The sequence below is a fragment of the Conger conger genome, chromosome 12 (assembly GCF_963514075.1).
Source record: "Conger conger chromosome 12, fConCon1.1, whole genome shotgun sequence".
In the NCBI taxonomy this organism is placed as follows: domain Eukaryota; kingdom Metazoa; phylum Chordata; class Actinopteri; order Anguilliformes; family Congridae; genus Conger; species Conger conger.
In genome coordinates, this window is record NC_083771.1 from 45,801,067 (window position 1) to 45,821,727 (window position 20,661).

Sequence of the window (20,661 nt, forward strand, 5' to 3'; positions counted from 1 at the left end):
AACAACTTATTCTAGTCATGTAGGATGAAATACCTGAACTGGCTCTTTTGACTTTGGAGATAAATCATGTGAAAATATTTTTTTACTTTCTTTTTTCTCATATAATGGAAAACAATATGAAACAATATGATATCTGATAGGGACAGCTCTTGTGAAGACAATGAGGATCTCCATATCTATTAGATAAACCTGTTTAATCTCTGATTAAGAACAGTGAAAAAGAAGGTCTCAAAGGGTAAATTGTGTTTTATGAGGTTAGTGAGCATATTGGAGGGAGGGAGGACACAAAGATGGCCTCCCAGGGCACAGAGGAGATGGAGTGGTTGTGGAGGAAAGGAGGATACATTTTTAGCAGGGAGCATTGCAATGCATTTTGGGGAATATCACTGCTTGGCGCTTGATTTGAGCTGCCTTTGTACTGGGAGTTTCATGCTTTGTTCCTGACGTTCCCTTCCCTTGATTCAAGGGGGGATTTCCTCACATCTCCGGATGAAATATGGCAGCCAGATGGAGGGGTGTTTGGCTCATGAAAAGGGGAGGGAGCAATTACCCTCCCTCGCCTCCTCATTTTCCATGCCTCCTGCTAAGGTTATCAAATAGCTCACTTCAGGGAGAGAGCTAGGGAAGGGAACGTGTTAAAATGAGTCTGAATGAAGCCTTGGAATGGAACGCTTCTACTTGTGGCAGCCATCTTGTATCCAGGTCACTTTGGGGATTCCTCCCTCCAATCAAGCAAGAAAAGGCAATAATTTTAAAAGATTGGAACGGATCTTAGCTAAATCCTGCTGTACCTTGCTGTACCCTGGGCCCCAAGGAGCCACAGTCCACACTGGCCAGATTTGATTCGAGCGTGTGGGACTCATCAATGCATCAGAGTGCGGTACTTCAACAGCAAGCTTTCAGAACAGGACTTTAACTCTATTATGTGCTGTGAACCCAATAATTGTGCTGAACTCAAAACTCACTGACAAAGTAATATTTGCGAAGAGCCGGATGTTGCTTGTTCAGCCCAGCTTCATCAGCCTCTAAAATTCAAATGAGAAGCCAGAGATCGAGTCTTCAATATCATTCAAGTTGGTTTTGTTCACCTGAAATCGGGCATGTCACTGGCATCACCCAGATGTGCCTTTTACCCCATGGCATTCATGAAGAATAGAGAGCAATATTGGACCAAATTTCATTTTTTTCTGCTGCACCACTAAAATAACCATGAAGCCAAACCGCAGTATGTAGTGAACTTTTTGACTATTTGTACAATTATACAAACATACACAACTAAGGGTTGTAAATATAAATGATAATGACCTGAGAACTCTCATAACACCAATCCACAGCTGTATGTAAACTGCAGCAAAATGTTCCTTATGGAATGTGTTTAGACCATCATTTAAGGCCATAGAAATGTACTAAATGCAATAAATATAACATTGTATTTTTATGACTTAATGGCATCTCATTTCTTTCAGATTTAATTGAGAAAGTCGTTGAAGTGCTTAAGTACACTATTAGGAGTACTCTCTACACTCTATTTCTGCACATCTTTTTAGAAAAGAATAAAGGTATGTAATTCTTTGTTGTCGACATGAATATGAATGTCATTATTTGTACTCCTCTTGGGTGGTGAAGCTTACTCAGCTCTGATGTGTTGTGCATAGCTTAAGATTTGGTGAACATTGCATAATGTATTCCTTTGCATAATGGGCATATGTTTATAGGACAGGGAGAAAGACATGGGAAATCACATCATATTAACACATTTTCATTTACAATTACATTACATTACATGATCATGTGACAGAGCCAGAGCCAATGGCAGAGTGTGTACACAAGCGTGAGAATGTGATGTCATCAGCTGCTTCTTTTCCCAAAGCACACTGAGAAAATGATTAATTGGATAAACCTACAATCTATATTTTTTCTCCTATTGATTGTTTAAGCTTAGTCAGCTATAATGTGTTGTGCTGAACATGGCTGAAAATGACATCATTTTTTGCATGAAGGGTGGTATGTGTACAGGACTGGGAGAAGTACTTGGGAAGATATTTTCAAATTAATTTATTATTAAGCATTTTAATTATGTTACACCTCCAGAGCCAATGCAAGAAAATGTACATGAACATTCTGAAGCATACAATGTCACCCACAGCTTCTGTTCACACCACAACCCACAAGCCAAGCTGCACAGACATGAGTCAGAGCAAGTCCCTTCATGTGCAGCTTTAGTCACTAGAGATCAGGGATTAGATCTTGGCTGACTGAACCCACCATAATATTTGGATAGTTTTTCTGCCAATTATATATGATCTTGTTGGACTACTGGCACAATCGAGATTCAGTCCCACACCATGGGGCCCATCCATGCACTAGAACAGAGCCTTAACAGATACCAGACCATGGGGCCCATCCATGCACTAGAACAGAGCTTTAACAGATACCAGACCATGGGGCCCATCCATGCACTAGAACAGAGCCTTAACAGATACCACACCATGGGGCCCATCCATGCCCTAGAACAGAGCCTGAACAGATACCAGACCATGGGGCCCATCCGTGCACTAGAACAGAGCCTTAACAGATACCACACCATGGGGCCCATCCGTGCACTAGAACAGAGCCTTAACAGATACCAGACCATGGGGCCCATCCATGCACTAGAACAGAGCCTTAACAGATACCAGACCATGGGGCCCATCCATGCCCTAGAACAGAGCCTGAACAGATACCAGACCATGGGGCCCATCCGTGCACTAGAACAGAGCCTTAACAGATACCAGACCATGGGGCCCATCCATGCACTAGAACAGAGCTTTAACAGATACCAGACCATGGGACCCATCCATGCACTAGAACAGAGCCTTAACAGATACCAGACCATGGGGCCCACCCATGCACTAGAACAGAGCCTTAACAGATACCAGACCATGGGGCCCATCCATCAAGCCGTCACTAACACAGGATTTATATATTGCTGAAGACTTGGCACACTACTTACATTATTACCTTATTAATCATTACAAACTGCAGTTATTAAAATATTTGACATTAACAACCCACACGTGCAGCCCTGGGAGAAGTAAGTAAATTAGTGCTTTGATATCTTGTATGGTAACGCTTGCTAATGCTTTTGTCAAAGATAAAATATTTTGTGCACAATATTAATGAAGTGACATGTGTGTTACTGCAGACCGTCCTGCACTGGTGTGTTTCATGGCGTTCCTCTGCATCCTGCTTGCAGTATTGCATTTTGATCACAGGACTAATCTACCTGGTACAGTATCATCATCACATCCATGCATTTTATCATCAGTTACTGTGCTTTAGAAGACCATGAACTGGTTTTCATTCATATTTTTTTGCTTACATTAAGAAATATTACATCAAAAATAAATATATTTGTAGGACCAGAAAAAGAAGAGAAAAAAACTGGAAAATGACAAATTACATCTACATTTAATAATCAATGTCTGTAATGAACTATTTTCATGCAAGTAGAAATAATGGGGTTTTTTCTCTGAAAATCAAGCAATTCAGGTATATTTACCTTCATCTGACAGGAAACTTACTGACTTACTAAAACTGCCCTCATTGTTTTTCAGATGTAGCTCATATCCTAGTGTACGTGTTTGGTTCTGCTGTCCTAAGTGTCCTTAATTCAGTTGCTCTAGCAACAGAAGTGTTTCTGAACGCAGGTGAGGACAATAAAAACATTTTCTCAATGAGAATATCGCACTGCCTAATTTATGTTGTATTTAGCACTATTCCCACTTTTCCCAACCCAAAGAAACTTTACTATATATATATATATATAAACTCAGTGATCACTTTATTAGTTAGACCTTTACACCATCTTGTTAATGCAAATATTTAATTAGCCAATCATGTGGCAACAACTAAAGGCATAAAAGCATGCAGGCATGGTCAAGAGGTTCAGCTGTTTTACAGACCAATTGTCAGAATGGGGAAGATATGTGATCCAAGTGGCATTGACCGTGGAATAATTGTTGGTGGTTTGAGTATCTCAGAAACTCAAAAATATCCAGTGAACAGCAGTTCTGCGAGCAAAAACACCTTAATGAGGGAAGTCAGAGGAGAAGGACCAGACTGGTGGAACCTGACAGTAACACAAAATGGTTGGTAAATGGTTGGCATTTATATAGCGCCTGTATCCAAAGCACTGTACAATTCATGCTTCTCCATTCACCCATTCATACACACACTCACACACAGATGGCAATTGGCTGCCATGCAAGGCACTGACCAGCTCGTCAGGAGCATTTGGGGGTTAAGTGTCTTGCTCAGGGACACTTCGACACAGCCCGGGCGGGGAATCAAACCGGCAACCCTCCGACTGCCAGACGACTGCTCTTACTCCCTGAGCCATGTCACCACAAGTAACCAAAGCTCTTAAGTGGATAGGCTACAGCAGCAGAAGACCAATAAATCAAAAACATTTTTGAATAAAGAGCTCAGTGAATGTGTATATTTATTACAGAACTTCATTAGCTATTTATTATACTTATTTTTAAGACTTCTCCTGCTGTAGCCTATCCACTTAGAGTTATGATGCGTTGTGTGTTCAGAGATGCTCTTCTGCATACCACTGTTGTAATGTGTGCTTATTTGTGTAACTGTCACCTTGCTGTCAGCTTTGACAAGTCTGGCCATTCTCCTCTGACATCACTCATTAACAAGGCATTACTGTCTGCAGAACTGCTACTCACCATTCTTAGCAAACTCTAGGGACTAGTGTGTGTGAAAATCCCAGGAGATCAGCAGTTTCTGAAATACTTAAACCACCCTGTCTGGCACCAATAATCATTCCACAGTCCAGGCCACTTGGATCAAATTTTTTCTTCATTCTGATGGTTGATGTGAATATTAACTGAAGCTCCTGACCCGTATCTACATGATTGTATGCATTGCACTGCTGCCAGACAATTGGCTGATTAGATAATCACTTGAATATGTAGGTGTAATAAAGTAAAAATGTTCCTAATGCTCGGTGAGTGTGTTTATATAACATTTAAAACAAGAAAATACAATGCAGACAATACATACAGAACAGTAAGACAATACAGCAGCAGAATACAGTGAAGGATGAAAAACATCAGGAAGAGAGTGATAGGCATGGTTGTGTGGAAGTGTGTGTGTGGGGGCGGGGGGGGGGACCTGCAGTGGAGGACCTGATGGAGCAGGGAGGATGGTAGGGATAGAAGAGTCCAGAGGCAGCGTGGGCTGAGATTGTGTCGGAAAGTCAACAGGAGGATTTTGTTTTATTGTAGATCCGTTGTTCTATAGGGAGCCAATGAATGTCACAGAGAATGGGGTCGATGTGATTCCAGTACGTGGTATTAGGGAGGAGACGTGTAGCAGAATCTTTGACAGTTTGCACTTTGTGGAGGGATTTGGAGCTGATGCCAGACAGAGGAGCTTTGCAATCGTCCAGCTGACTGTGAATAAATGAATGGATGAATGAGTAAATTAATGAATGAATGTATGAATGAATGAGTGAATTAATTAATTAATTAATTAATTAATTAGTGTTTCAGTAGAAGGGCCTGGGGTTCAGGGAAGCTTGGAAATATTTAGCAGATGGAAAAATGAGGTCTTGGCACAATGTTGCAGTCAAGAGGGTCAGAACCAGGATGATTATAAGGGTACAGTCTCGGGTTGAGGGGGAGAAAACATCCAGGTTGTTTCATCCAGGTTTTGATTGCAGAGAGGCAGCTTCGATGTGGGATAATGTTGGGTTACAGAGGGATTTGGGTTCTACTAGTTCAGGTATTAAATGCTCATTTTGAATGTGACTGTCTCAGAGAAATGTATTGTACTTACTGTACTCTGGAAATCACAAGGCTGAACTGTGGGATCCTCTGTAAGGTTTTTGTAAATATATACTTTCAGAAAAGGGGGCGCAAACTGTGGATCTTCGAGTGATCGTCTTGCCTCTTGAATCTTTCTTTTTGGCCTTTTGGCTTGGTTTACAGGTGTATGCCTTCTGTAAGTATCCCTAGGAAACATTAATAAGATTTGGTACATTTCAAATATCCATGATACTCATCAATTCCTTCAAATTGAAAAGAACATTATGCATGTGTTGATGCAATATTGTTACAATTTGCTAAATGATGACCTCTGTTACTTTCTGGAATACAGGTATGCAGGATAAGAAGTAAGTTGAAACTAGCTGTCATAAATTAATTTGCCAAGATGATGACATGTTTATCTGTTTTCAATCCTTTTAAGCATATTCTTTTTACCTTTTTTGTTATTCCAGTATTTCAGAATATACTATGATAGTATAAAAGTGTCATGTTTCAAAATTGTAACAATGTCTCTGTGGACTGTTCTTTGTTTATTTTTAAGCCTAGATGTATACAATTAAATAAAATTATGTAAAAGCCAAATTAGTATTAATTGTGTCTTGTTCTCTAAATTCCTTTCACTGTTGGTTGTAATATTGTCATTTGGTTTTCACTTAGAATAACAGAACAGCTGAGTCAGCTTTTCCAGAGCTGCAAAAAACGACTCCGATGTTCAACATCATCTCAGCAAGATCAGGTGTGTTGTGATTAGAGGGATGGAGTGTTTCTCTTTTTTAATATGACTGTACAATCTCCTCATGTAACTGTTCTGTAACCGCCATCAGCTATTCATGCTTGTAGCTCTGAGCAAAGAGCAATGAAGTTTCTGACTGACCAGGGGTACGTTTCCCGAACAACAACGAAAGTCACTGTGTAACCATCATCGTATGATGGATCAGAAGGGAAACTACCAACCTACTCATGACTGCACCCCAAAACCGTAGTGACCAGGTCACAAATCAGCACCACTGCAGTTTGTATCATAATAACCCAAACAATGTCGTTAATGACACTATGCAGCGTGCGGAGTGTTACAATTTCTCCCAAGACTAACTTGTGTCGACAGAGCGTTCCTAAACTCATGCAGTGTCAGGAAAGAACAAGAAAATTACAAAGGGGTGTGTGAAGAGTTGTGTACCCTACCAAATTCTGTTTGCTGATTTAGAATAAGACAATTGTGAGTAGGCTATGTGTTAAAGTTCCACAAAATGATGGACAGTCCGGTGGCTCTGTAGGCCAGGGGTGCACAGCAAGCGCCTTTCCGTTTCAGGATTTTGTGCCAACTTCTGGTCTTAATTATTTAATTGATGACGTGTATGAATACCGGCTACAGCTGCAGACTGCAAGTGTGTCCTAATGATTTTACTGTACTCAAGTACAGGCTTGAACCAGGGTCATTTATAGAGCGGTCAGCAAATTAAATAAAACAAACTTTTAATAAGGCTAATAAGCTTCCACTATAAAACGTTGAGCTCTTGGGTGCGACATGGCTCAGGCAGTAAGAGCAGTCGTCTGGCAGTCGGAGGGTTGCCGGTTCAATCCCCCGCCCTGTGGGGGAAATTCCAAGGAGGGACGTCTTGCAAGCAACCTTTCCCGTTTAAAAGAACCCAGTTCTTTCACAGCAAGGAGAGTTTCAATAATATGAACTTTATTAACCCTATAACAAAGCACGGAGAATGCCTCACACCAATGTGAGAAAACACTCTAGATTTTAGCAGACAGGGTGTCTATTCTTATACCGTTACACATCCTAAGTTATCGCATGCATACATTACGGTGAAAGCCAATCATCTTCATACAGTGTTTCAGTACTTTTCCATCACACGTTGTACTCCTGGGCCCACATCTGCTCCTTAAGTCATATAACATTTGTTTTGCAATTAACACACTGCTACAGTAACTACAAAGCTTACATTTATCCTCTGTCTTTCCTCCTTGGGCTGGTTAAGGAGGAACCGACCTTGGGTGCGCTTCCTCCTCATTCTTTTCTATCATAACAAGCACCTGAGAGCACCCAATGATGGGAGGGTGTTCTGCCTTATCTCCTGAAGCCGCGGCCGAGCACTCACCCCTCCCTTACATTTTTGCTGGTTATCTGTCACAAGCACAATTTATTCTTTTTAAGCAGTTTTATAAATGCCTACCATTTGCCATTTGCCATTTATGTTTTAGCCTACATTAATCCTTTAAGCAAATTTTGTTGTGTGTGTAAATCTTGAATAGTATAAACCATTATGTTTGCTGGTGTAATTCTTTAAGGAACTATTATTTAGGCATCCCCTTTGATTCATATTTCTTACAAATGAGCTAAGCTGAGACGGGTGCGTGGGGGTTGGACCCAAAAATGCACGACTCAGAAACAATAGTAATATAAAGACCCCTCAGGGCTTTATTCGGGACGAATCCCAGGAGAGTAGTCAACACAAGCAAAGTCCATACACGTAGATCCAGCCAAACAAAAAGTAAACAAACAAAAAGCAGGGAAGAGGCAAACTCGTAGTCGGTAGACGTGCAGGGAGGTCCGGTAGCAGGAGAGCTGTCAGCGGGGCAGATGAACAGACGGACGGCAGGCAGAGGCGTAGTCGTGGGCGAAGCGGGAGTCGAAACCATGAAACAATCAGCGAAGCAAAAGTACAAAAACGGTAGGCGAGGACGTAGTCAAAAAACAAACGATAGTCACAAAACAGAAATCAATAAACAATGGTCGGTAAACAGGCTTGGATCGTAACGTGTAATCAATAGTGGTAAATGCTCAAGAGTTGCGTGGTAAACAGAGGCAGACAATTTCGCAGTGAACAGTTGCGCGACTGGGCTATAAATGCAGGTGTAGACAGGTGTAGACAATTAGTTAGAGCGTAGCAAGGAAATGGAAAACAGGTGCGATGGATGACAAGTTTAACAAGGAGATTAGTAATCGTTAGTAATAAACCTATCCTGCCCTAGCATTAGTAAATTAGTAAATGACATGCACGAGAAACGTAAGGTAACATGAACACATGATTAGTTTGTTAGTCTCTACCCAATCCTGATCTAGCGTTAGTAGTTTTAGTAAATAGACAAATAGAAACAATTAGGAAGTGAATGACAGAAGGAGAGAGAGAGAAAAGGCGGAACGCAACGTTTGCGGAAAAACATGTAAAAGTGTATGCATAAACCGTGACCAGTTAACGTAACAATAAACATAAATCAAAACATGACACAACGCGAAAACTAAGACGATAATCACTCAACATAACCAGGTAATAAAATCGTACGAAAACATAACTAGACATGACAAGAAAATAAATCGTAACGAGACATAACTAAACATGACAAGAAAATAAATCGTAACGAAACATAACTAAACAACATGACGAACCTAGACAACATAATACATGATAAGACACTACGTGACTAAGACAACATAAATAAACATAAATCAACATAAAACATGGCGAGACAGACCTGAAACGTGACATAAGCCTAGTTATTGCAGTAGAGGGGTACAGACAGGGGGCAGGAGAGAGGGATACAGACAGGGGCAGTAGAGGGGTACAGACAGGGGGCAGTAGAGAGGGGTACAGACAGGAGGCAGTAGAGAGGGGTACCGACAGGGGGCAGTAGAGAGGGGTACAGACAGGGGGCAGTAGAGAGGGGGTACAGACAGGGGGCAGTAGAGAGGTGTACAGACAGGGGGCAGTAGAGAGGGGTACAGACAGAGGGCAGTAGAGACGGGTACAGACAGGGTGCAGCAGAGAGGTACAGACAGGGGGCAGTAGAGAGGGGTACAGACAGAGGGCATTAGAGATGGGTACAGACAGGGGGCAGCAGAGAGGGGTACAGACAGGGGGCAGTAGAGAGGGGTACGGACAGGGAATTGAATCGCTGGCAGCTTAGGGGTATTTAGTATTTTGACCAAAAACCCCAAAATCCAACATATGGTTTTAAGTAGATGAAGTGTTGGGATTGTTCTCACAAATGTAGATCATCAGCAGTGGGAAAAATACTGCAAGCAACCGACTGAACTGCACATTTAAAGCAATTTACAGTGTCTTATGAAAGAAGGGAAAAAAATCCTGGGACACTGACTTGCATCAAAGTGTACATGTCTATGAATTTTCCAATATTCAAACTCTTCCATAAAGTTCACATGTACATTTGCAACATGAAGTTCAACCGTTTAAGTGATGTTAATCATGTATCATTTCAATATTGTTTCTCTTTGTAGACGTCAGAGGAAGATGAAGAGTTGGTAAGTCTCTCCCCGCCTGAGCAGAGAACAGCACACAGACAGGAGGTATTTATCTGTGAGTCAGTCTGTCCACATGGGGCCATTACTGCAGTCCTCAAGATGGCAACTTGGAGTTTCTAGTGTAGAAACACATCGAAGAAGTAGAATTTGTAAAACATACTGGGACATATGGTACACAGACCAGTTGTTATTGTTCCACACAGCTGTGTAGGTCATTTTAGCTTCAAGCTCATCTCGTATTTTTAGAACAGGACAGACTTTAACATGATCACGGGTGCTGGCCAATGGGATTTACAAGAACGTGGCATTACTGTTATCTGATTTGGTAGACTGCGGTTCATTCATTTTTGGCAAAATATAATAATATGGTGGACCATTGAAAAACTTTCTCTTTTCTCTAAACGGTCCACAAAAATACTTTCTGGAAACATTTGAGGAGAGAAATAAGAAATGCAGTTGCTGAATCTTAATTCATATTTGATCTCCAACGCTTAGTTAGAAAATGGCTGTGTGCCAGGTGAGCTGCACTGACATGCACTGCAAGGCTCTCATGTTCATGACTCTTACGACAGGTCAGGACCACTCGTACATGTTCCTACCTGAGAAATATTCTAACTAAGAGAAAATGTGTTAATGTGCCAAAAGATCTCTTAAAGACGAGCTTAAACAGAATTTAGCACTAGCACTAGCTTCTGCAGTATGTTGTACCATGTACACGAGTAAAACTGATCTTTCAGGGGACATTTCTGGAGGGTGGGGAGTGGATTTGAATGATGTTAAATGAGGAGGGGGAAGCGGAGCTTGTGGATGTGGCTTTGACTGAGCCGTTTAAGATCTGCCTCATTCACAAAATGTGATTTGTAGGCAGTCCCATTTGCTGATTGCGTAATGAGCTGTAGCCTCTGCAAATAGGACATTAGTTACATGCAGACTGCGACCGCACCAATATTCCCTCACCAGGTCAGTTTTGAGCTGCATGTGCATAAATCTGGCCCCATTTTTCCAAAAAACCATGTGAGGACCCAACATTTCAAGAGTAAAGATTATCACACTTACAGTATAAATTGAAAGCAAGAAAAGGTAACCTTTGTTTTTTAAGCCACACTTTTTGTTTTTTTGTTTTCATGTGAAAATTGTAGTTCACATTTTAAAAAGTCAGTCATATGTAAAAAACTTTTCATTCCCATGTGGAAAAAAGCAAAATCACATGTGCTGTTCACATGTGACATTTTTTTTTACATGTGAATATTTTCATTCATAACAGGAAGTGGTATATAATGTTTTATTTCAATATTGTTTCACTTTGTAGATGCCACAGGAAGCTGAAAAGAAGGTATGTTTTGTTCCCCCCGTGCAGAGTACAGCACACGGACAGGAGATATTTTCTCAGTCTGACCACAAGGGAGCATAACTGCAGTCCTCAAAATGCAAGATGAATTAGCAAAGCATGCTACACAGAAAGTGTTTTTGTTCCATACGGTTGTGTAGGTCATTTTAGGTCCTCTAGTATTCTTAGAATGGGACAGAGTTTAGCTGACTGCATTTCTCAAGAAGGACAATGATCCCAAGCATCCTGCAAAATCAACCTAGAAGCAATTACTGTAATTCATTTTACTCAACTAGCTGGAAAGTCTTCGGACTGAGACTTGGTCGTACTGTAGATAGATTGTTCAACAGAGCAATGACTCGAAACATACATCAAAATCCACACAGGAATGTTTAAGTAAAAACAACAACCATGTTCTGCAATGGCCATCTCAGTCTCCAGACTTAAATCCCATGAAAACCCTGTGGTCTGAACTGAAGAGGGGGGCATCCCAAGGACATCAATGATTCTGAAGAGTTCTGCATGGAGGAATGGTCATGGAAACATCCCTCTAAATGTGTTCTCTAACCTTATCACAAATTACAGAAAAAGATTCATGGCTGTCATCTTTGCCTGGGGTGTCTACACAAAGTATTAAACCTTAAAATAAAGCTTATGTCAATAACTATTACTTCTTAGTTTACAGCATTTCTTGTGCATTTTTATCAAGGGTGCCAGTAATTTTGGAGCCCCCTGTATACTGCACACACAGCAGAATTACTGAGGGAATGTTTCCATTTAATCCCAAATAAATCTGTGATTGACACACAGAAAGGTCATTCTATGTTTCACATGAAAACAAAACCAAATAAGTCCTGCTATGACTCCAATCAACAGCATCTTTTCCACTGTCGGGCCCAACAGTTACCATGGCCGCACTCACCATTCCACACCAGCCCAGACTCCAGACTTCCACAACAGTTTCCATCTGTTTGTGCTGCTAAAACCATGACGAGGAAGTACCTAAAACTACAGTGATCATGACGGCGTCCTTTGTATGTAACAAACTGGATGTACGAGACCAGACGGGTCACAAAAGTAAAAAAAAAAGTAAAACCAATCGGTGAATATCTACGTCATTCAGCCCTCCCACCCAGACGGTTCTGCTGAACTGAAGGCAGGTATCCTGACCGTGCCCAGAGAACCGCTCTAGGCACGCCACATTACATTACAGTCATTTGGCAGATGCTGGTATGCAGAGCAACGTACAATAAAGGCACGTTTTGTAAACCGTGTCCAAGTGTAAATGCCATTGGAGCCGTTAGTCTCCATGCTCAGAACCCTTCAGCCCAGCAGGGAAAAGAGGCTAATGAGTAGTAAATATTTGTCCCTAATGTTCTTGTGTAGGTTGCCAAGATGAAACTCTCATATTTGAGTATATTTCTTCTCTAATTTCAATATCGTTTCTCTCTGTAGATGCCAGAGGAAGAGATGGTAAGTCCCTCTCCACCAGTGCAGGCTACAGCATTGTTCCGTAATAAATTGTAGTTAAACACTACTGAAGTAGCGTTATCCTTACGAAGCCATGGTGTATAAAGGACTGAAAATATATGTTTTCATTTCAGAAGAGTGTTGGTGGATTCCTTTGAACTACAACATTTAATATTTTCCACATTTGTAAATTACTATTAAAATCTCAATACTTGTATTATATATTTTTCTTCACGGATGTACATCATTTCTTGTGCACTGTATATAGCACGCATGTACCCACAGTGCCAAATTACTGAGGGGATGTTTCCTTCGCAAATAAACACTTATTATTATGTACACAAAGTAAAGTAACTGATGGTTTTAAATTAAACAAAACCAAAAACAAACTGCTACACTGACTCAAATCTACACTCAATGAGCACTTTATTAGGTATTTATGAAACTTATTTTTTAGACTTCTTGCTGTTCTGCTGCTGTGCTCCACTTAGAGGTTTGATGTGTTGTGTGTTCCGAGATGCTCTTCTGCATACCACTGTTTCATTGCTGTCACCTTCCTGTCAGCTTTGGCCAGTCTTGTCATTCTCCTCTGACATCTCTCCTTGACGACACATTTTTTTGCTCACAGAACTGCTGCTCACTGGATGTTTTTTGGTTTTTCGCACCATTCTCCGCTAACTCTAGAGACTGTTGTGCATGAAAATCGCAGGAGATCAGCAGTTTCTGAGATACTCAATCTACCTTGTCTGGCAACAATCATTCCATGGTCAAAGTAACTTAGATTCTTTCTGACATTTGGTCTGAAAAACAGCTGAACGTCTTGACCATATCCGCATGCTTGTATGCATTCAGTTGCTGTCACATGATTGGCTGATCTGATAAAATATTTGCATTAACAAGCTGGTGTACAGGTCTACCTAATGAATTGCTCACTGAGTGTAAGTGTACATGTGTGCATTGCCTTTAATATATAATAATAATTTCCATCGTCAATAAAGTTAACGTGCATGTTCCCAACATTTCCATCACATTTAAATGATGTATTTCCTGTGTAATTACAATATTGTTTCTCTTTGTAGTGGTTACGTGCAGCTCTAAAGATGATCAATTTCTCTCAACCAGCGCAGAGTACAGCACAAAGGCAGGAGGTATTTATCTATGAGTCAGTCTGTCCACAAGGGGGCCTTGCTGCAGTCCTCAACATGCCTAATTGTAGCTTCCAGTCAAGCAGTTATATTTGCAAAGCATACTGGGAAATGTGGTACACAGATCAGATTAGTGTTCCATACAGCAGTGTCGGTCATTTTGGCTCATCTAGTATTTTTAGAACAGGACAGGAGTTTTGCAGGACCAGGGATAAAAATCACAAGAAGCTCAATCTGGGCCCTGATCCCAGCTGGACTGGTATCCTTGCAAATGGTGCTGAGTACTGTACTGAACACAAATGTGCAAATATTCTCAGCACTTTTTGGGAAGTAAATTTGAAATTTGAGAATGTGCTGGTGGATTCAATTGGACCAAAACATTTTAATATTTTCCAAAGAAAATTATAATCTCAGCACTTGTATTTATAATTTTATACAAAATTATCATTAAAGTTTTTTGATAATGTTCTCACAGAAAAGTTATTTGTCTCAAATTAAAACAAAACAAAGAATCCTGCTACACTGACTCAAATTAAAGTGTACATGTCTGCTTCTCTGAGTATTTAGATATTCTGATTTGTCTCTAAAATTCAGGTTCCCAACATGAAGTTATCACATTTAAGTCCTGTATTTCATGTATAATTACAATATTGTTTTTATTTGTAGTCATTACAGGTAGCTCGAGAAATGATAGAACGTCTCCTTCAACCTGCGCAGAGTACAGAAAACACACAGGAGGTATTTATCTATGAGTCAATCTGTCCACAAGAGGGCATTACTGCAGTCCTGAAGATGGCAACTTGCACAGTTTCTTGTGTAGAAACACAGTGAAGAAGATACATTTGCAAAACATAATGGGAAATATAATACAAAGATCAGATGTGATTGTTGAATACACAAAGGTTCTGAAGGATCTTGAAAGATTCTTTAGGCAAAGATCCCCCCATACAGTATATTTAACCATCCTTACAAAGCCATTGTCCACAAAGTACTGTGTGAATATTAACAGCACTTATCCTTTGGGAAATAAATTTGAAATTTGAGTGTTGGGGGATTTCATTGATTTGAACCACTGAAATTTGAATAAGTTTGAAACTTGGGAATGAAAATAAGATGTCTTTTTAAGATGACTCGAAAATAAGATGAATCAAAGTGTACATGTGTGCATCTGTTTGAATGTTCAGATATTCTGTCGTAAGTTCACATTTAGGTTTCCAAAATGAAGTTCTCATATCTAAGTGATTCTCTGTGTAGACACCACAGGAAACTGAAGAGACAGAACATCTCTCTCCATCGGCAGAGAATACCACACACACAAAGAAGGTATTTATCTATGAGTCCATCTGTCCAACTTGCAGTTTCTAGTGTAGAAACAGTGAAGAAATGTAATTTGCAAATTTCAGCACTCATGCTATTTAACTTGTTCATCTTCATCAACAGTATAAAGTGTGACCAAAATAAACTATTCATTCATTCATTCATACAGTATAAATAATTTTGTTATTATGCACATATACATTGAGAATTATTGTGAGGGGATGTTTAACCCAAAATTAAGTAATTATTGAATATGTTGTTATATGCGCACAGCAAAACAACAAGAATTGAGTGTTATATCAACTCTGAAATATTATTGTGTGGACTCATATAAGCCAGTTAGAGTTCATTAACACTGAATATTTAACTGTTCAGTGCACTGATCAGACTGAACTCTAATCCACCATGGCTGGGATGGGTTCACACCACCGTCACATACTGTGTTCCTATTTATCACGTATTTTCATCATCTGTGTTATTGTTTTATATTGTTTTTTCATCTCTGTGGTTTTACAGGAAGTATGAAGATGGTCTCAGTGAGGTGTAAAGGATCCAGGAGGGCCAGATTATGTGTACCCACAATGCACTTTGCAGTACTGTTCTTTGCTAATTGGTACATTGAATTATGACATCATTCATCTGTAAATATCATTTAACTCACATTCCGGGGAAAGCCTAGCTAACGAACATAGTTTTAGTTAATGCTGCCAAAACGTCAATCATGATGTTGGCAATCTGTTGCTGTTGCAATTTTTTATTAATTCATTTTCACTTCATTTGCCTACTGCTTTTTTCTGTTTTTTCTCAAAGTCAGCTTAGAGGAAAGCTGCACTTGAATGGTGCATTATGACAGGGTTATGTTAATAAATTGATGTTACTTGTTTTGCATTTGTATTGTGTGATTTTCAAAAAAATAAAATATCTTCATTTTCATAAAATAGATATATATGTATTTTTTATATAAATGCATGTTGCTTGAATGTATTTGTAGGGGTTTTAGACGGTGAGGGTTGATACTGGGTGGTGGCAAAAGCAAAGCAAAGTGTACATGACAGTATGTTCAGCTCCGAGATTAGTACAGAAGTTGTCACGATGCAAGTTTGGCTCATTTTTTAAAGCAATTCTTATCTTTAAAGCGATTTTTATGCAAGGCAAATTTATTTATATAGCACATTTCATCTTCAAATATAATTCACCATGCTTTAGATGGATTTAAATACATTTTAAAAATTGAATATAAAAAATAAATTATTAAAAAAGGTTTAAGGATGTTAGTGGTTCATAGTATTTATAATATTTGTTTTAAAAGGTGACTGGACAGACAAACACACTGATTTGCCAGTAGCACTGTAAATGGTAAATGGTTGGCATTTATATAGCGCTTTTATCCAAAGCGCTGTACAATTGATGCTTCTCATTCACTCATTCATACACACACTCACACACACCAACGGCGATTGGCTGCCATGCAAGGCCCCGACCAGCTCGTCAGGAGCATTTGGGGGTTAGGTGTCTTGCTCAGGGACACTTCGACACAGCCCGGGCGGGGGATCAAACCTGCAACCCTCCGACTGCCAGACGACTGCACTCACGTGAGTGTGTGAGTGTGTGAGTGTGTGAGTGTGAGTGTGTGTATGAATGGGTGAATGGAGAAGCATCAATTGTACAGCGCTTTGGATAAAGGCGCTATATAAATGCCTGCCATTTACCATATAATTGCTGGGATGCCGAGGATTGCGTAGGAAACTGCTTTAGACAACAACTCCAGGGCATTATCCCTTTAAGATTAAAAATAAAAATAAAAATAAATCTCTTGCAATACACACTCCGGCACAGTAGATGGTAGTAGCTGTATAAGAACCTGCTGACATACATCGAGTAAGAATTTATTACGTGTTAAAACCGCGACAACATAGCAGGGAAACTCATTGGCAGCACAAGGGATGAGACCTCAGATTATTAAACTGAAATAAATTCGTAGAGTGAGCAACCGACTTGCTCAGGGGCATCGCAAATAAATACATAAACACACCTCCAGTTTTCTCAACAGCATTTGATTTTTGATTAGCCAGCTGGACAAGCACTAGGAAGAGCAAGGTGTCAAATCGTCGCAGTGATAGTTACTGAGGTAGCTACCAAGTCCATCATCCTAGACTGTAGCGACTTGGCATAGGCATTTTATATGTATAGGTTTCTGTCCGGTTTAGCGAAACATTTTAATCAAGAAAATTCGCATTTCGCTAAGACTGACCCTAATATGACTAGCTAGCTAGTCTCCTATGATAAGTTAGCATTGGTGCCTGCCTGATCGACGTGGCTAACTTCACTTGCTGGGCATAATTGGCAAGAACGACATCTTTCTGCATCATCACAGAATGAACGAAGACGGTATGTTATCTTGCCTTGTGAAAATATGACACAAACACCGTACTTATTCAATTTCAACCCGTTAGCTGTCTTCTTGAAACGAGCTATTACATTAACGTTAGCTATCTATAAGTATGAACGGAAACCGTACTGTTGTGTTTGCTGAGAGGGCTTCTTAATCATTTCTCTCCCTTTTTCAGTCTGGTAAATTCAGTAAAGTAGTTTTAAATTTCGTATAAAAATTAGTTTTATATTTACAGAAATTGTCATGTTCAAGTTTGTTTGCTGTAAATAGCATGTTTTGTTGTTAGAAAATTTAACCAGGGGTGTCCAAAAGTTTACATAGACTCATTCTATGTACGTGACTGTGACCTGCAAGTTCGCTGAGTCGATCCCCGGTGTAGCCACAATAAGATCCGCACAGCCATTGGGCCCTTGAGCAAGGCCCTTCACCCTGCATCGCTCGAGGGGATGATTGTCTCCTGCTTAGTCTAGAATCAACTGTACGTCGCTCTGGATAAGAGCGTCTGCCAAATGCCATTAAATGTAATTAATGTAATTCCCATTTACACTGCTATGTCCAACTGTGGGATTAGGGATAAATTCCGCTAAATCTTCTCTCAGAGTTGGTGGAGTACTTTCGGGCGCAGATGAGGCAGGATCCGGATGTAGCCTCTGCAGTTGCAGCCATCCGCACCCTGCTGGAGTTCCTAAAAAGAGACAAAGGTACGTAGTTCCGCTAAAACGCGCCTTACACACCGCAACACACAGTTTTGCGTGTGACAATAATACCTCGTGTCTTGTTCAAATTGTATACTAGATTCAATGTGTACAATAACTTTTGTTGTGTTTGAAGCAGTTTGTTGCTGCTATTCCTCTCTTGACCGTTAGAAGTCCGAAATTACCTATTGTACCTTTAACAGAGAACCTGTGATTGGCCCTAATGAACAGCGGACATGTGATTGGTTCTGACTGCACGGCCCTGTGCTCTGATTGGTTCTGACCGCGCGGCCGTGTGCTCTGATTGGTGCAGGGGAAACTATCCTGGGTCTGAGGGAGAACCTGACGCAGGCCATCGACCGGCTGACAGAAGTGGACTCCTCAGTGGCCGTGTCCTCCGGAGGAGAGCTGTTCCTGCGTTTCATCAGCCTCACTTCACTCGAGCATCATGTGCGTGTCTCTCTCACACACTAATTGTCTTTTCTGCATTGAATGAGGACTGGAACAGGCTGTTTTTTTTCTGTGCTAAATGAGGACCAAAATAGGCCGTTTCTTTTCTGTGTTGAATGAGGACCAAAATAGGCTGTTTCTTTTCTGTGTTGAATGAGGACCAAAATAGGCTGTTTCTTTTCTGTGTTGAATGAGGACCACAACAGGCTGTTTTTTTTCTGTGTTGAATGAGGACCACAACAGGCTGTTTCTTTTCTGTATTAGGTGGTGTTAGTAATGGGCTGTTTCCTTTCCCAGGATCTGTCACAGTGCAAGAAGGTAATGGTTGAAAGAGGAGAACTTTTCCTGAAGAAAATCTCGCTGTCCAGGAACAAGGTCGCAAAGCTGTGCCACACCTTCATTAAAGATGGAGCGGTGAGACTCCGGACTGTTCGACACTCTTCAGATGTAGCATTTCAATAAGGTTTCAATGCGTTTTCATTTGAGGTGCGTAATTGGCATTGAACAACATGCTAACCAAAAACAAAAAGCGCCTCCAACAGAGAATCTGACGTAGTCACTCTCCTGGGGTGAGTAGAGTGAGTGTGTCCATCATTTGCATAATCTATTCTCTAAGCAATCAGATGACAGTAGTTTTCAGTGCAGTATTGATCCGTAACCGCTGGCTTTCCGACTTCGAAAATGAAGCTCGCAAATTTGTGGGCGTCAAGAATTTACGGACTGCATATCTGATTGGCATCTGTATGACGAAGACGTACCCTGAAAAGGTTACTCTGACATCACGAAATGGGGCCAGAGTGGACTACAGAAAGTCCATCCATCCATCATCTTAGTCGCAGGGAAGCTGGAGCAGGGAGGCTGGAGCCTATCCCAGCATGCATTGGGCGAAGGACTGCAGAAAGTATTTTTCTTAACTGAAATATCACAACATAAATGTTTTAATAATGGCATGGATTAAAATATTCAACTAAAGTTGGAATACAAACACGTTCACAGCTGAAAAAAAAAAAAAAAATCAAGTGTAATTGCCCTTTGACAATCAAAATGAGCTGAAGTTCTTGTTTGTCAATGGAAAGCATTTACACTTCCTGCCTTCACTACTAGCCAAAAGTTTAGACATACTCACTTCCTTTTTCTGCTTTTTCTGATTATTTCATTTTCTATGTTTGTAATAAAACAATTTATGTGTGGTGCAGATTATGAGGGTATTTGTACATTTTGGTTTCACCGTGTCGTAATTACAGCACTTTTTATATTTCAGTGTTTAAGACAAATTGACATAATGTCAAATAAAATAGTAATGTTTTGTAATTGTTTGCATTGAAATGGGGGGGGGCTATGTATACAAAGTCCTCTAATTACTACATGCTGGAACCAAAATGTATAAATCTGCACTTTGACCACATGTGAATTGTTTGATTACAGAGAAAATAAAACCTCAACCCTTTCAGTCTGGCGTAACTGCCATGAAATCCACGCGCCACTCTCGACCTGACGCCTTTTCCACCAATCAAAATGACTGCTGTACGATTGTTTTGAGCCCCAATGAAAACCCTACTAAATTCTCTCAGCCAAAGCCAAAGCCCTGGGGATGTGGGTGGGGCCACTTCATATTGGGCTTGGGGCTGAAAGGGCTGATCAGAAAGAGCAGTAAGGAGCGAGAGACGTGTGACAGGTCCTGCACGTGGCCCCTGGGGCGAGGTGTGGCCCTTGGAGTGAGGTTTGGCCCTTGGGACGAGGTGTGGCCCTTGGGGTGACTGGTGCTGGGCC

General features: G+C 40.5%; 2 protein-coding genes across 2 annotated transcripts in view; both read left to right on the top strand.

Moving 5' to 3' along the window:
• LOC133141914 (uncharacterized) overlaps positions 1 to 16,292 on the top strand; it is a 44,978-nt gene extending 28,686 nt beyond the window's left edge. Inside the window, exons 13-23 of the mRNA XM_061262742.1 lie at positions 1,467 to 1,559; positions 3,185 to 3,268; positions 3,597 to 3,689; positions 5,905 to 6,561; positions 10,072 to 10,095; positions 11,405 to 11,428; positions 12,878 to 12,895; positions 13,972 to 14,040; positions 14,704 to 14,775; positions 15,292 to 15,360; positions 15,871 to 16,292. Of these exons, the coding sequence (XP_061118726.1) occupies positions 1,467 to 1,559; positions 3,185 to 3,268; positions 3,597 to 3,689; positions 5,905 to 6,014 (380 nt within the window). The 3' untranslated portion in view covers positions 6,015 to 6,561; positions 10,072 to 10,095; positions 11,405 to 11,428; ... (3 more) ...; positions 15,292 to 15,360; positions 15,871 to 16,292. The remainder of the gene's footprint in view (positions 1 to 1,466; positions 1,560 to 3,184; positions 3,269 to 3,596; positions 3,690 to 5,904; positions 6,562 to 10,071; positions 10,096 to 11,404; positions 11,429 to 12,877; positions 12,896 to 13,971; positions 14,041 to 14,703; positions 14,776 to 15,291; positions 15,361 to 15,870) is intronic.
• A 951-nt stretch (positions 16,293 to 17,243) lies between these two features.
• Positions 17,244 to 20,661, top strand: part of eif2b1 (eukaryotic translation initiation factor 2B, subunit 1 alpha) — an 8,283-nt gene continuing 4,865 nt past the window's right edge. The window contains exons 1-4 of the mRNA XM_061215595.1: positions 17,244 to 17,742; positions 18,346 to 18,447; positions 18,755 to 18,891; positions 19,189 to 19,305. Coding sequence (XP_061071579.1) covers positions 17,730 to 17,742; positions 18,346 to 18,447; positions 18,755 to 18,891; positions 19,189 to 19,305 — 369 coding nt within the window. The 5' untranslated portion in view covers positions 17,244 to 17,729. The remainder of the gene's footprint in view (positions 17,743 to 18,345; positions 18,448 to 18,754; positions 18,892 to 19,188; positions 19,306 to 20,661) is intronic.